We start from the raw sequence: 14,842 nt of genomic DNA on the forward strand, positions 1-14,842 counted from the left end.
AGCTACTGGAGTGCCTCAGGGCTCAGTGCTGGGACCGCTTCTCTTCTCCATCTACATGTCATCACTAGATCTGTCATTCAGGAACATGGTTTATCCCATCACTGTTATCATCTAGCTACTGGAGTGCCTCAGGGCTCAGTGCTGGGACCGCTTCTCTTCTCCATCTACATGTCATCACTAGATCTGTCATTCTGAAACATGGTTTATCCCATCACTGTTATCATCTAGCTACTGGAGTGCCTCAGGGCTCAGTGCTGGGACCGCTTCTCTTCTCCATCTACATGTCATCACTAGATCTGTCATTCAGGAACATGGTTTATCCCATCACTGTTATCATCTAGCTACTGGAGTGCCTCAGGGCTCAGTGCTGGGACCACTTCTCTTCTCCATCTACATGTCATCACTAGATCTGTCATTCAGACACATGGTTTATCCCATCACTGTTATCATCTAGCTACTGGAGTGCCTCAGGGCTCAGTGCTGGGACCACTTCTCTTCTCCATCTACATGTCATCACTAGATCTGTCATTCAGGAACATGTTTTACCCCATCACTGTTATCATCTAGCTACTGGAGTGCCTCAGGGCTCAGTGCTGGGACCACTTCTCTTCTCCATCTACATGTCATCACTAGATCTGTCATTCAGAAACAAGTCTTTAATTCTTGTGCACTTCCTATTTTAGTTTTGACAAGCTACTATGAAGGTTTTCTGACTGGCTGTTTTTCAAAGTGTTCATTTTGGTGAATTGCATGGAAACTAATGGGGCTTAATTTGACCCCAAACACAATCAATTTAACCAAAACTTGTACCACCTTTCCATTTGCATGCACATACATGACCCTAAATGAGAAACAGTCAAAATTTCAAGAAGACATAAAAAATGTAACAAAATTTTCAAGCATTTTAAAAGTGGCAACACACACACAGCGAAAGTGGCTCAAATTGACCCGCAAACATATAGAGGGTTTTAAATCGGCATGAAATGAAAATTCACCATTTATTTTCTAAATGCATGCTAATCCATAATCGATGCACAGAAGTCCCACCCTACATTTTTCCTTTTACAATAATCCGTTTCACTCGGATATTCAACACAATACAGAAGAAAAGATCTGTCGCTACTTCACGACTTTAAAAACTGTCCATAAGTCCTAAACATCTCTGTAACGGTTATTCAGTTCTCTAGAAGACACACACGTCACTTATCAGACCCGTACACACACACACACACACCTTTCACAATCTGATTATCCTGAATTACACAAGCTGTGTTTGTCTTATCAAATGATGAAGAATTTAGTAGCGTGAACAGAGACAGACTGACGCGCCTCACTTAACACACACACACACACACACACACACACACACACACACACACACACACACACACTCAGTCATTTGTGACCAATATGCGAGCAGCACCAGACGGTTAAATTTACAATCTAGTTCACATTTTTTGTTCTCATAGTAATTTTAAAGTTTTAGTAATTCAGTTATTTTATTGTCATTTTTATTCGTTATTATATTTCCATACAGTATTTATTTATTAAGTTTTAGTTTATTGAGTCAAATATAAACTTAATGGAAATTATGTGAAAATGTTGCCTTGAAAGTTTCCTTTTTTATTTCAGTTAATGTTAATTTCAAGTAAATGTTCTATAGTTTTAGTTCATGATAACTGAACACTGATGTTTTAAATCATACGAGCTCTTTTTAAGATTGTTGGTCTGTTAATACTGATGTTTCATTGTAACAGCAAAATACTTCAGAGTTTGTCTTCAAGAGCCGGTAATAATGCTGGACGTGCAATGAAACCAACAAAACAGACTTGAATAGCTCTCGGTGGGAGGGGCCAGCATGAGTCTTTAATGTGATTGGTCACACGGTTTACAGTCAGTTTGATTGACAGCTCCCACAGTACTTTGGCTAAACAAACATTCGTTCATTATTTGTGCTGTTTTGATACGTACAAAATAATTACAAAATAATCTCACATTATAATAAAAATAATAATTATAATGAACCTTCAATGTGAAGATCCGATTAAACTCCCATAATGCACGGCAACAGTGACACATCATATTCCAACGTCCCGTGTTTCCTGTAGAAGTAACTCTCTTCGTGAGAGCGAGACGGTCCTGAGACCAGCGGGAAAAGTCCATCAGTCCGTATCAAACTAAGAGAATAAGACCCAGAGACTCTCTCTGATTGGCTGGTTCTGTGACGCTCCACAGCGATTGGCCGATGGGTCGTGGACGGACTGGTCCGTAAGAGCAGAAGCAGGGGATTCTGGGAAGAGTCAGTATCGCAGGGATCCGCTGTGGATTTGGAGCGTTTGGGCGCTGGACAGGATCTTCTTCTGGTGTCCCGCTAAAGTCACGCCGATCCGCAGAAGATCCCTGAACAAACAACAACACAGATCACTGATTCTGTTCATATTTCAAATTAGGTTTATATGTTTATATTTTTAGTTTAATTGTAATATAAAAGGGGACATATCATGAAAATCGGACTTTCTCCGTGTGTCAGTGCTGTAATCGCTGCTTCTACCGACACACAAAACCTGAAAAGTGAAACCCAGTAACTGTGTTCTGGTCAGTCTTTCTCTGCAAGCATGTTATAAAATAAGCCGATCAGATTTCGCTCTCCTTCTGACGTATGAAGAGGATCTTATTATAATATTACCGGCCCTTAATCTGCACGTTTACACACACCAGCCGACATTTGGTTCCACACGCGCCAACAGAGACCAGTTCTAACGCACTGATGAAGATCCAGCAGAGCCTGAAGCTGTTCTGTGGTTGAGCACAGACGAGCACTGAACACTATTGACCAGAACATGTCACCGCTGGCTTATAAAGACCTCAGGAACTGTGGACACTTGTGGAGAAGTTCAACATGAGGATGAGATGATCAGTGTAACTCCACAACAACTACAGAAATGTCTCCACTAACATTCAGAAGCTCTTCCTGAGACTCTCCGTAAGGCTGCACTCGCTACTGGTGATTCTGGGGTTCTGGATGAGGGAGATTGGCCTGTTCTGTTATTGCCGGAGTTTCTGAAGCTCGTGTAAAGACTCCGCCCTCTTCTGAGCGGAGGCGGAGCTAAAGCTCATTTGCATTTAAAGGGACACACACTAAAACGGGCAAATTTGACAAGCTCTAATAAATGATCTGGTATTTTGAGCTGAATTCTCACACACACACTCTGAGATTTATATTACATCTGGTGAAAAGGGGCATAATGTGTGTCACCTTTAAAGTTTTAGTTATTGTGTTGTGTATTTTGTTCGTGAACACATTCTGTGTTGTATAAAGCGCTATAGAAATATTGCCTGGACACACACAAGTATGATGTGTGCGTTCTCTGTCATCGCACGCACGTGTGTGTGTGTGTGTGAGACTCACTCTGTGCAGATGTGTGAGATGAGCTCGACGGAGGTGAATCCGGCCTGCAGGAACCCCGACTCGTATCTCTCCATCTTTATGGCCCGGAGCCACTCGCCCACTGAACTGCAGAGAGAGAGAGGAGGAGCACGCTGATCCAGCAGAGGGTGAGACAGCCTGAGAGAGAGAGACAGGTTACACGTGAGTGTGTGTGTGTGTGTGTGTGTGTGTGTGTGTGTGTGTGTGAGAGAGAGAGACAGGTTACACATGAGTGTGTGTGTGTGTGTGTGTGTGTGTGTGTGTGTGTGAGAGAGACAGGTTACACATGAGTGTGTGTGTGTGTGTGTGAGAGAGAGAGACAGGTTACACATGAGTGTGTGCTTGAAGTAAAGGAACTGTGTGTGGACGGATGATTTGGAATGGAAAGTGCAGGATGCAGCAGTGAAGGTGATTAACTTCCATTTCAGCCTCCCACCCAAACACTTCCTGTCTCTCACACACACACACACACACACACACACACACACACACACACACACACACTGCTGCTCTTCTCTCTAGTAATATGGCTCATAGTCTTAGAGCTCATCATGCACTGGGGCTCGGGTCAGGAAGCAGAGACGGGCTAAACCCACCGTCTGCTAAAAGTCGGTCATCGGTTAACTGTGACCGTAATATTGTATTATACAGTTTTAACGCCGGACAGGGTCAGGGTCAGGGTCAGAGGTCAGGGTTAGGGTTAGTTTGTAAAGAAGGACTACACGCCTGCGCACATATATATAACTAACTGATAATCGTTTGCATCTTGGAACATATTTCGGGGAGTATGAATGTTTTATAAATGTATTGTAATGTGTTATAAATGTTAGCGGCCCCTAAGTTAATAACTAATGATCTTTACAACGGAAGTGAATCAATCAAACTAACTTTATCTGGACAATAACTTTATTCTAGATCTGCTGTAAAGCCTAAACACTCTCTGTTACTGTAATCTCCTGTTATCACTGTAAAGCTGCTGTGAAACTCTATAGTGTTAAAGCGCTGTATAAATGAAGGACACACACACACACACACACACACACACACACACTCACCCGTCGGGGATGCGTGCGGTGATCTTGAGTGAGGCTGGGTGTCGGATCAGCCGGTCGAGGGCCGAGACGATGGCACAGAAGCGCGGGCGCGACGATCTCTCCTTCTGCCAGCAGTCCAGCATCAGCTGGTGCAGAGAAGCAGGGCATTCTGGGGGAGCAGGGAGCCGGTAGTCCTGCTCGATGGCGTTGATCACCTGCACAACATCACACACTTTCAGCATCAACCGCTCTGGGAACACATGCTCTCCAAACAGTTTTAAAAAATAATGTCTATACAAAACAAATACAAATCTCAATATATACACACACACACACACACACACACACACAGATATATATCACTATACAGTTGCAATCGAAATTATTCAACCCCCACTGCAAATCAGGTTTATTCGCAACATTTACAGACTCTCAGCTGTTAGCAATGAACAAATCAAACTAAAGTAATTGAAATATCTCAACTGGAGACAGGAGGTGTCTCATTAATCAAGGGCTTCATTAGCGGCGCCAGGCGTGCTAGAGCTAGAACACACGACACATCTGAACCGGCGAGCGCTGAGGAGTGTCACGTTTGACTGCAAGCTGGAAATATGTCTACGGTCCAAAACGTGATATGATTACAGAATTTTGGAAATGACCACCTCAAAATCAGTCCTTTTGATTGCTAAAAATCACAATGAAGTAATATCCTAATATCGCAAATTTTACTAAAACTAAATCAGTGAGCTTGAACGGAAATAAAATAGCAGAAAAAAACCTTGTGAAATCCGTTGATTTACTATATATTACAAAATCAATATCTTTAAAAATGTGTGTGAAGCTACATCATAAACATCAAAAAGCAAAATGAAAACTACAAATGTTGAGTAAACCGTGTGTTCATTTCTTTTAAAGAAATCCATGATGAAAAATACGACACACACGCCATTAAATGAAAACTCTGACTATATCAACATGCAATATTGCTGACGAAAGAAGACGAGACTAAAATGTAGTGAAAAAATAAAAGCATCACTGAAACCTCGGTTTGATCTTGTATTACAGACTGTTTTTAACGAGCCGCTACGAGCTGTCATGCGGTCGCCAGATTTCAGCGATTTAACCCCCCCGATCAGAGCGTTCCTGATTCCCGGTTTCCACCCGATGTTTTACTTAATAATTGCAATCTGGCAACCACACAATTATTCTGATGAAATATACATTTCTCAAATGACAACAATTGTTGTGTGATTATAATTTTAAGCAAGATAGCCTATTATAAATGTAACCATTATGCAGAATGACGAAATTATGACAAAGTTTAACTAGACTAACTAGCTAACTAACTAGACTAAATGCCCAGGCTTTAAGTCGACTAAAACTTGACTGAATGAAATCAGGATAAAACATTTTTTGACACAGGACTAAATGTAGAAATATCTGAGAAAACGAGCTCTACGTGTGTGTGTGTGTGTGTGTGTGTGTGTGTGTGTGTGTGCTGGACTCACGTCCTGGTTGCTCATGTCCCAGTACGGCCTCTCTCCGAACGACATCACCTCCCACATGAGGATGCCGTAGCTCCACACGTCTGACGCGGACGTGAACTTGCGGAAGGCGATGGCTTCAGGAGCCGTCCAGCGGATGGGGATCTTCCCGCCCTGAGGAACACAGAGTCTTCGTCACTGACGCATCATCACAGATCCTCCACATCAACAAACAATTAGGGCTGGGTATCGATTCAGATGTTACAATTCGATTCGATTCTAAATTCGATCCACTCAATGAATATAGATTTAATACAAATCCTATATTTATATAAAAAAAAGAAAAGAATAGCGAACATAAGTTTACAAGTGGTTAATTAATAAAAAGAAATTAAGAGCTACAAACCTGTATGTTAAACTTTTTTATTTTAGGGACACTTGTGTTCATTAACACAGAACCCAACTCTATATTTCAGATGCATACAGTGAATCGACAGTTCAACAGTATACAGTATAACTGGACGAGTCGGAACAGTCGCATGCCCTGATCAAACAGGTTAACAATCCTCACGTAAACCCAGAAAACATAAACTTGCATATCTTAATTACCTGTGCCCTTCCTGTCTAACACGGAGGACATATACAGAAATTGAATAAAGTTATCAAACAGTCTGCGCTGCATTAATTATAAATTATATATAGACTAATTCTTATTAAAGTTATAAAAGGTCTTTAGTCAAGAGCAGTGAGTGTTTTTCTCTGTTCCCTTTGTTCTTTGATTAACTTTAGCGACAGAGATCATTAGTGGCTGCTGTGTACTGTCCCTTTAAGAGCAGCCGCTGCTGACGCGGATCTCACACGCGCCTCATTCTCTCACGAGGCACAACTCTTCACGTTCATCATAAGACTACAGAGACTTATGAAGATACTCGACAAAAAGACATTTTGGCATAATTGTGTGTGTTATTGTTTGTTCAGCGCGAAAGAGAAGTGTATTCTGGGCTGTCTTGTGCGCACGATATCAGCGCGAGTCTTATTAGTGCGTGTCACAGTCAGGACATTCACAGGCAGCGCGCTCTCTTTTGTCTTATCGCGCATGAATGGTTTAAAAACATTAGCATGAATAAGAGCGGGATCATGTAACACTAGCCAAAGGATGACAAAAATGAACAGATGTTAATTGCGTTAACAGCCCAAATTTGTTTATTTCATATAAAATCGCAGCATTTTGCGTCATATAATTGCGTAGGCTTGACAGCGCGACTGCGATATGATTAATCGTGCAGCACTAGTTGAGGTTATTTTATGATTAAGATAAAACAAACATAAAATCTCACAGCATTAGCTATAAAATGGAGTTTGCAAGCCTATGAACAGTGGAGGAAAACTAATACTGGCTTTTGGGTAATAGATAAATGAATATGGAAAAAAAATCAATATGTGGCGTTTGAGAATCGATTTTGAATACTACTTACCATTGACACGTTAGCGAGATAAAGAAACATTCGTGAATGAGAAAATAACGTGTTTGATGTTAAAAGCGTTATTAGTGCAATAAGTCGGGTTGGGAATCGAATATTGAGGTCAGGAATCGGATACTTGTTATAAAATAAAAATTTCATGCCGTCTCTATAATAACACTAATATTAATATGCCGTCTCTATAATAACACTAATATTAATATGTCGTCTCTATAATAACACTAATATTAATATGCCGTCTCTATAATAACACTAATATTAATATGCCGTCTCTATAATAACACTAATATTAATATGCCGTCTCTATAATAACACTAATATTAATATGCCGTCTCTATAATAACACTAATATTAATATGCCGTCTCTATAATAACACTAATATTAATATTCCGTCTCTATAATAACACTAATATTAATATGCCGTCTCTATAATAACACTAATATTAATATGCCGTCTCTATAATAACACTAATATTAATATGTCGTCTCTATAATAACACTAATATTAATATGCCGTCTCTATAATAACACTAATATTAATATGTCGTCTCTATAATAACACTAATATTAATATGTCGTCTCTATAATAACACTAATATTAATATGCTGTCTCTATAATAACACTAATATTAATATGCCGTCTCTATAATAACACTAATATTAATATGCCGTCTCTATAATAACACTAATATTAATATTCCGTCTCTATAATAACACTAATATTAATATGCCGTCTCTATAATAACACTAATATTAATATGCCGTCTCTATAATAACACTAATATTAATATGCCGTCTCTATAATAACACTAATATTAATATGCCGTCTCTATAATAACACTAATATTAATATGCCGTCTCTATAATAACACTAATATTAATATGCCGTCTCTATAATAACACTAATATTAATATGCCGTCTCTATAATAACACTAATATTAATATGCCGTCTCTATAATAACACTAATATTAATATGCGTCTCTATAATAACACTAATATTAATATGGCGTCTCTATAATAACACTAATATTAATATTCCGTCTCTATAATAACACTAATATTAATATTCCGTCTCTATAATAACACTAATATTAATATTCCGTCTCTATAATAACACTAATATTAATATGCCGTCTCTATAATAACACTCATCTAACTACAGAAGACAGAGAGAGAGTTTACTCGCTCTTCACTGAATAACTTCTGTAACTATATCTGTAATGTGTGTTTTATTGATAAAGTGCAGATATTTTAGTTTCTGTTCCTGAACACCTGAAACTCTTAAAACACTGTTTCAGTCATATCTGTTCAGTTGTGTCTATTTGTTGTGATTGCTAATTTTTTATTTGTTCTTGTTTAATTACTGAGTGTGTTTAATAATGCTTTAGTTTATATTAGTTCTGCTAGTTGTTCTTCTACGGTGTTTTAACCCTCAGGCAAACGCTCCTCTGTAAGTGTTCTCTAGCCTGATGATTTCTGGTCATGATATTCAGACACAATCACATGTTTTGAAATGAGAGGAAATGTGAATATATCTAAGATTTTTTTTTTACCTTATTAGAATCTAAATTAGGAATCGATCCTAGCAATAAGCCACGAAAACACTTGCGTGTCAAAGGCGTTACTGACACACACCTGAAGGGCTCAGAAAGCTGACCGTCACATGCATGAATGAACGAATACACACGCAACTATGCCAATGCCCATTCTGATGGCAAAAATCACACAACATTTTGTATCTTAATAAAAAAAAGAACCCACTGCCAATAAATCAGCCATTTTGATCGCAAAAAAACACAAAAGTAATATCCTAAATATAAAATAAACATCACAAAATTTTCAGCAATAAATCTGGACATCACTGCCACTAAACCAGTCAATCAGGATGATCACCCAAAAAATAAACAAATGTAAATCAGAAACCCCCTCTGTCTTCAGCCGTGATCTGTGTGTGTGCGTGTGTGTGTGTGTGTGTGTGTGTGTGTGTGTGCTCACCAGAGAGCTGGTGTAGGTGGGGTCCGAGGAGTTCTCCGTCAGGAACCGGGACAGGCCGAAGTCGGACACCTTACACACCAGGTTACTGTTCACCAGGATGTTCCGGGCCGCCAGATCCCGGTGCACGAAGCTCATCTCAGAGAGATACTTCATCCCTGACGCGATCCCACGCAGCATCCCGACCAGCTGGATCCCGGTGAACTGACCGTCGTTCAGCTGAGGAGAGAGAGACGGGAGAGTGAGACGCGGGAGTGAGACGGGAGAGTGAGGAGAGAGAGACGGGAGAGTGAGACGGGAGAGAGAGGAGAGAGAGACGGGAGAGAGAGACGGGAGAGAGACGGGAGAGAGAGACGGGAGAGAGAGGAGAGAGAGACGGGGGAGTGAGGAGAGAGAGTGAGGAGAGAGAGACGGGAGAGTGAGACGGGAGAGAGAGGAGAGAGAGACGGGAGAGAGAGACGGGAGAGAGAGACGGGAGAGAGAGACGGGAGAGAGAGGAGAGAGAGACGGGAGAGTGAGGAGACAGAGTGAGGAGAGAGAGACGGGAGAGTGAGACGGGAGAGAGAGGAGAGAGAGACGGGAGAGAGAGACGGGAGAGAGAGACGGGAGAGAGAGGAGAGAGAGACGGGAGTGTGAGGAGAGAGAGTGAGGAGAGAGAGACGGGAGAGTGAGACGGGAGAGAGAGACGGGAGAGTGAGACGGGAGAGAGAGGAGAGAGAGACGGGAGAGTGAGGAGAGAGAGTGAGGAGAGAGAGACGGGAGAGAGAGACGGGAGAGTGAGGAGAGAGAGACGGGGGAGTGAGACGGGAGAGTGAGGAGAGAGAGTGAGGAGAGAGAGACGGGAGAGAGAGACAGGAGAGAGAGGAGAGAGACGGGGGAGTGAGACGGGAGAGAGACAGGAGAGAGAGACGGGAGAGAGAGACGGGAGAGAGAGACGGGAGAGAGAGACGGGAGTGAGAGACGGGAGAGAGAGACGGGAGAGAGAGACGGGAGAGAGAGACAGGAGAGAGAGACAGGAGAGAGAGACGGGAGAGAGAGACAGGAGAGAGAGACAGGAGAGAGAGGAGAGAGACGGGAGAGAGAGACGGGAGAGAGAGACGGGAGTGAGAGACGGGAGTGAGAGACGGGAGAGAGAGACAGGAGAGAGAGACGGGAGAGAGAGACGGGAGTGAGAGACGGGAGAGAGAGACGGGAGAGAGAGACGGGAGAGAGAGACGGGAGAGAGAGACAGGAGAGAGAGACGGGAGAGAGAGACGGGAGTGAGAGACGGGAGAGAGAGACAGGAGAGAGAGACGGGAGAGAGAGACGGGAGAGAGAGACAGGAGAGAGAGACGGGAGAGAGAGACGGGAGAGAGAGACAGGAGAGAGAGGAGAGAGACGGGAGAGAGAGACGGGAGAGAGAGACGGGAGTGAGAGACGGGAGAGAGAGGAGAGAGACGGGAGAGAGAGACGGGAGAGAGAGACAGGAGAGAGAGACAGGAGAGAGAGGAGAGAGACGGGAGAGAGAGACGGGAGAGAGAGACGGGAGTGAGAGACGGGAGTGAGAGACGGGAGAGAGAGACAGGAGAGAGAGACGGGAGAGAGAGACGGGAGAGAGAGACAGGAGAGAGAGACGGGAGAGAGAGACAGGAGAGAGAGGAGAGAGACGGGAGAGAGAGACGGGAGAGAGAGACGGGAGTGAGAGACGGGAGAGAGAGGAGAGAGACAGGAGAGAGAGACGGGAGAGAGAGACAGGAGAGAGAGACAGGAGAGAGAGGAGAGAGACGGGAGAGAGAGACGGGAGAGAGAGACGGGAGTGAGAGACGGGAGTGAGAGACGGGAGAGAGAGACAGGAGAGAGAGACGGGAGAGAGAGACGGGAGTGAGAGACGGGAGAGAGAGACGGGAGAGAGAGACGGGAGAGAGAGACGGGAGAGAGAGACGGGAGAGAGAGACGGGAGAGAGAGACGGGAGTGAGAGACGGGAGTGAGAGACGGGAGAGAGAGACAGGAGAGAGAGACGGGAGAGAGAGACGGGAGTGAGAGACGGGAGAGAGAGACAGGAGAGAGAGACGGGAGAGAGAGACGGGAGAGAGAGACAGGAGAGAGAGACGGGAGAGAGAGACGGGAGAGAGAGACGGGAGTGAGAGACGGGAGAGAGAGGAGAGAGACGGGAGAGAGAGAAGGGAGTGAGAGACGGGGGAGTGAGACGGGAGAGTGAGACGGGAGAGTGAGGAGAGAGAGACGGGAGAGAGAGACAGGAGAGAGAGGAGAGAGACGGGGGAGTGAGACGGGAGAGAGACAGGAGAGAGAGACGGGAGAGAGAGACGGGAGAGAGAGACGGGAGAGAGAGACGGGAGTGAGAGACGGGAGAGAGAGGAGAGAGACGGGAGAGAGAGGCGGGAGAGAGAGACGGGAGAGAGAGACGGGAGTGAGAGACGGGAGAGAGAGACGGGAGAGAGAGACGGGGGAGTGAGACGGGAGAGAGAGACGGGAGAGAGAGACGGGGGAGTGAGACGGGAGAGAGAGACGGGAGAGAGAGACGGGAGTGAGAGACGGGAGTGAGAGACGGGAAAGAGAGACGGGAGAGAGAGACGGGGGAGTGAGACGGGAGAGAGAGACGGGAGAGAGAGACGGGAGTGAGAGACGGGAGTGAGAGACGGGAGAGAGAGGAGAGAGAGAGACGGGAGAGAGAGACGGGGGAGTGAGACGGGAGAGAGAGACGGGAGAGAGAGACGGGGGAGTGAGACGGGAGAGAGAGACGGGAGAGAGAGGAGAGAGAGAGACGGGAGTGAGAGACGGGAGAGAGAGACGGGGGAGTGAGACGGGAGAGAGAGACGGGAGAGAGAGACGGGGGAGTGAGACGGGAGAGAGAGACGGGAGTGAGAGACGGGAGTGAGAGACGGGAGAGAGAGACGGGAGAGAGAGACGGGGGAGTGAGACGGGAGAGTGAGACGGGAGAGTGAGGAGAGAGAGACGGGAGAGAGAGACAGGAGAGAGAGGAGAGAGACGGGGGAGTGAGACGGGAGAGAGACAGGAGAGAGAGACGGAGAGAGAGACGGGAGAGAGAGACGGGAGAGAGAGACGGGAGTGAGAGACGGGAGAGAGAGACGGGAGAGAGAGACGGGAGAGAGAGGAGAGAGAGAGACGGGAGTGAGAGACGGGAGTGAGAGACGGGAGAGAGAGACGGGAGAGAGAGACGGGAGAGTGAGACGGGAGTGAGAGACGGGAGAGAGAGGAGAGAGAGAGACGGGAGTGAGAGACGGGAGTGAGAGACGGGAGAGAGAGACGGGAGAGAGAGACGGGGGAGTGAGACGGGAGAGAGAGACGGGAGAGAGAGACGGGAGAGAGAGACGGGGGAGTGAGACGGGAGTGAGAGACGGGAGAGAGAGGAGAGAGAGAGACGGGAGTGAGAGACGGGAGTGAGAGACGGGAGAGAGAGACGGGAGAGAGAGACGGGGGAGTGAGACGGGAGAGAGAGACGGGAGAGAGAGACGGGGGAGTGAGACGGGAGAGAGAGACGGGAGAGAGAGACGGGAGTGAGAGACGGGAGTGAGAGACGGGAGAGAGAGACGGGAGAGAGAGACGGGAGAGTGAGGAGAGAGAGACGGGAGAGTGAGACGGGAGAGTGAGGAGAGAGAGACGGGAGAGAGAGACAGGAGAGAGAGGAGAGAGACGGGGGAGTGAGACGGGAGAGAGACAGGAGAGAGAGACGGGAGAGAGAGACGGGAGAGAGAGACGGGAGAGAGAGACGGGAGTGAGAGACGGGAGAGAGAGATGGGAGAGAGAGACGGGAGAGAGAGACGGGAGTGAGAGACGGGAGAGAGAGACGACAGTCTCTCTCAGACCACAGTCACACAGTCCTCAGTCTGAACAGATCCGGGAATCTCCGGCCTTATTCAGATCAGAAGACTAAACTACACCCCCTCCCCGCCAGATTTATATGGAGTAAAGACAGTCCTGCCCAGTATGAAGCCCAGCTCCAAAGCACTCGTGTTCAGAACATGATAGACTCATTCCTATCTACTTCATTTAGTGAAGAGAAGAAAACTATCAATTTAGCAACTCATCAATTAAATGAAATATTTTCTACAGTGGTCAGAAAAGCCCTGAGAAAAAAAACAAAATATAGATGTAAGAAAGAAATTGCTAAAGATGATTGGTTTGATAAGGAATGCCAAAAATTAAGAAAAGATTTACGTTCATTATCAAATATAAAACACAGAGACCCTGCAAACCTACAAACACGAGACAAATATCAGCAAACCCTCAAAACATATAAGTCACTCCTAATACAGAAAAAAGCTGATCACATGAAAGCAAAGCTTAATAAGATTGAGGAGGCAGTCGATCAGAATTATTTTTGGGAATTATGGAATAATTTAGATAAATCAAAAGAACCCAAACACATTCCCATCTATGACCCAAACATCTGGACTGAACATTTTGGAAAACTCTTCTCACAAAACGAACCAACCCTCACCCAAAAACATCTGACCTCCCAACTCTACACCCTGGAACACACTGTAAAAGACCAGCTCAACCAGTTAGACCAGCCCATATTACTACACGAACTGACAGACAAGATCAAATCCCTAAAAAATAAAAAATCCTGTGGTGTGGATTTAATATCTAACGAGATGCTGAAACACAGCAGCCCCAAACTGAAAGAGGCAATTCTAAAATTATTCAATCTGTTATTAAAATCAGGACACTTTCCTGAGATCTGGAAAGAAAACTTGATTACACCAATTTATAAACAAGGTGAAAAGTACGACCCAAATAACTATAGGGGCATCACAGTGAGCAGCAACCTGGGCAAACTCTTCTGCTCCATCATCAACGACAGACTAGTCCAGTTCATTCAGGAACACAAGATCCTCAACAGCTCTCAGATTGGCTTTATGCCTAAACAGAGAACATCTAACCACATCTACACACTCCACACACTCATACAAAAACACGTCCAACAAACAAAACAAGGGAAAATATTCGGCTGCTTCATTGACTTTAAAAAAGCCTTCGATTCGGTTTGGCATAATGGACTTTTCCTAAAACTAATTCAAAGTGGAATAGGGGGAAGGACATATGATATTATAAAGGACATTTACAATGGGAATAAATGCGGCGTCAAGATTAATGACAAACGTACTGATTATTTCAGTCAAACGAAAGGAGTCCGTCAAGGCTGCAGCCTCAGCCCGACTCTATTTAATATCTATATTAATGAATTGGCATCAACACTTGAGAAGTCCTCTTGTCCTGGTCTGACCCTCGAGGACAGGGAAATCAAAAGCCTCCTGTACGCGGACGATCTCCTGCTGCTGTCTCCTCATGAAGAGGGTCTGCACCAAAGCCTCTCGCTTCTGGAGGAGTTCAGCAGCGACTGGGCCTTACCCATAAACATGGACAAGTCCAAAATCATGATCTTCCAGAAGAAACCT

General features: G+C 44.7%; 1 protein-coding gene across 2 annotated transcripts in view; it reads right to left on the reverse strand.

The window, feature by feature from the left end:
* Positions 1–1,374: 1,374 nt before the first annotated feature.
* ephb4b (eph receptor B4b) overlaps positions 1,375–14,842 on the reverse strand; it is a 40,646-nt gene continuing 27,178 nt past the window's right edge. For both annotated transcript variants that reach the window (XM_081386288.1, XM_081386289.1), the window contains exons 13-17: positions 9,425–9,640; positions 5,970–6,119; positions 4,483–4,676; positions 3,410–3,565; positions 1,375–2,400 (exon numbers count right to left, since the gene is read on the reverse strand). In XM_081386288.1, the coding sequence (XP_081242414.1) occupies positions 2,301–2,400; positions 3,410–3,565; positions 4,483–4,676; positions 5,970–6,119; positions 9,425–9,640 (816 nt within the window). In that variant the 3' untranslated portion in view covers positions 1,375–2,300. The remainder of the gene's footprint in view (positions 2,401–3,409; positions 3,566–4,482; positions 4,677–5,969; positions 6,120–9,424; positions 9,641–14,842) is intronic.

The sequence above is a fragment of the Scardinius erythrophthalmus genome (genome assembly GCF_964197995.2).
Source record: "Scardinius erythrophthalmus genome assembly, chromosome: 15".
Taxonomy (NCBI): Eukaryota; Metazoa; Chordata; class Actinopteri; order Cypriniformes; family Leuciscidae; genus Scardinius; species Scardinius erythrophthalmus.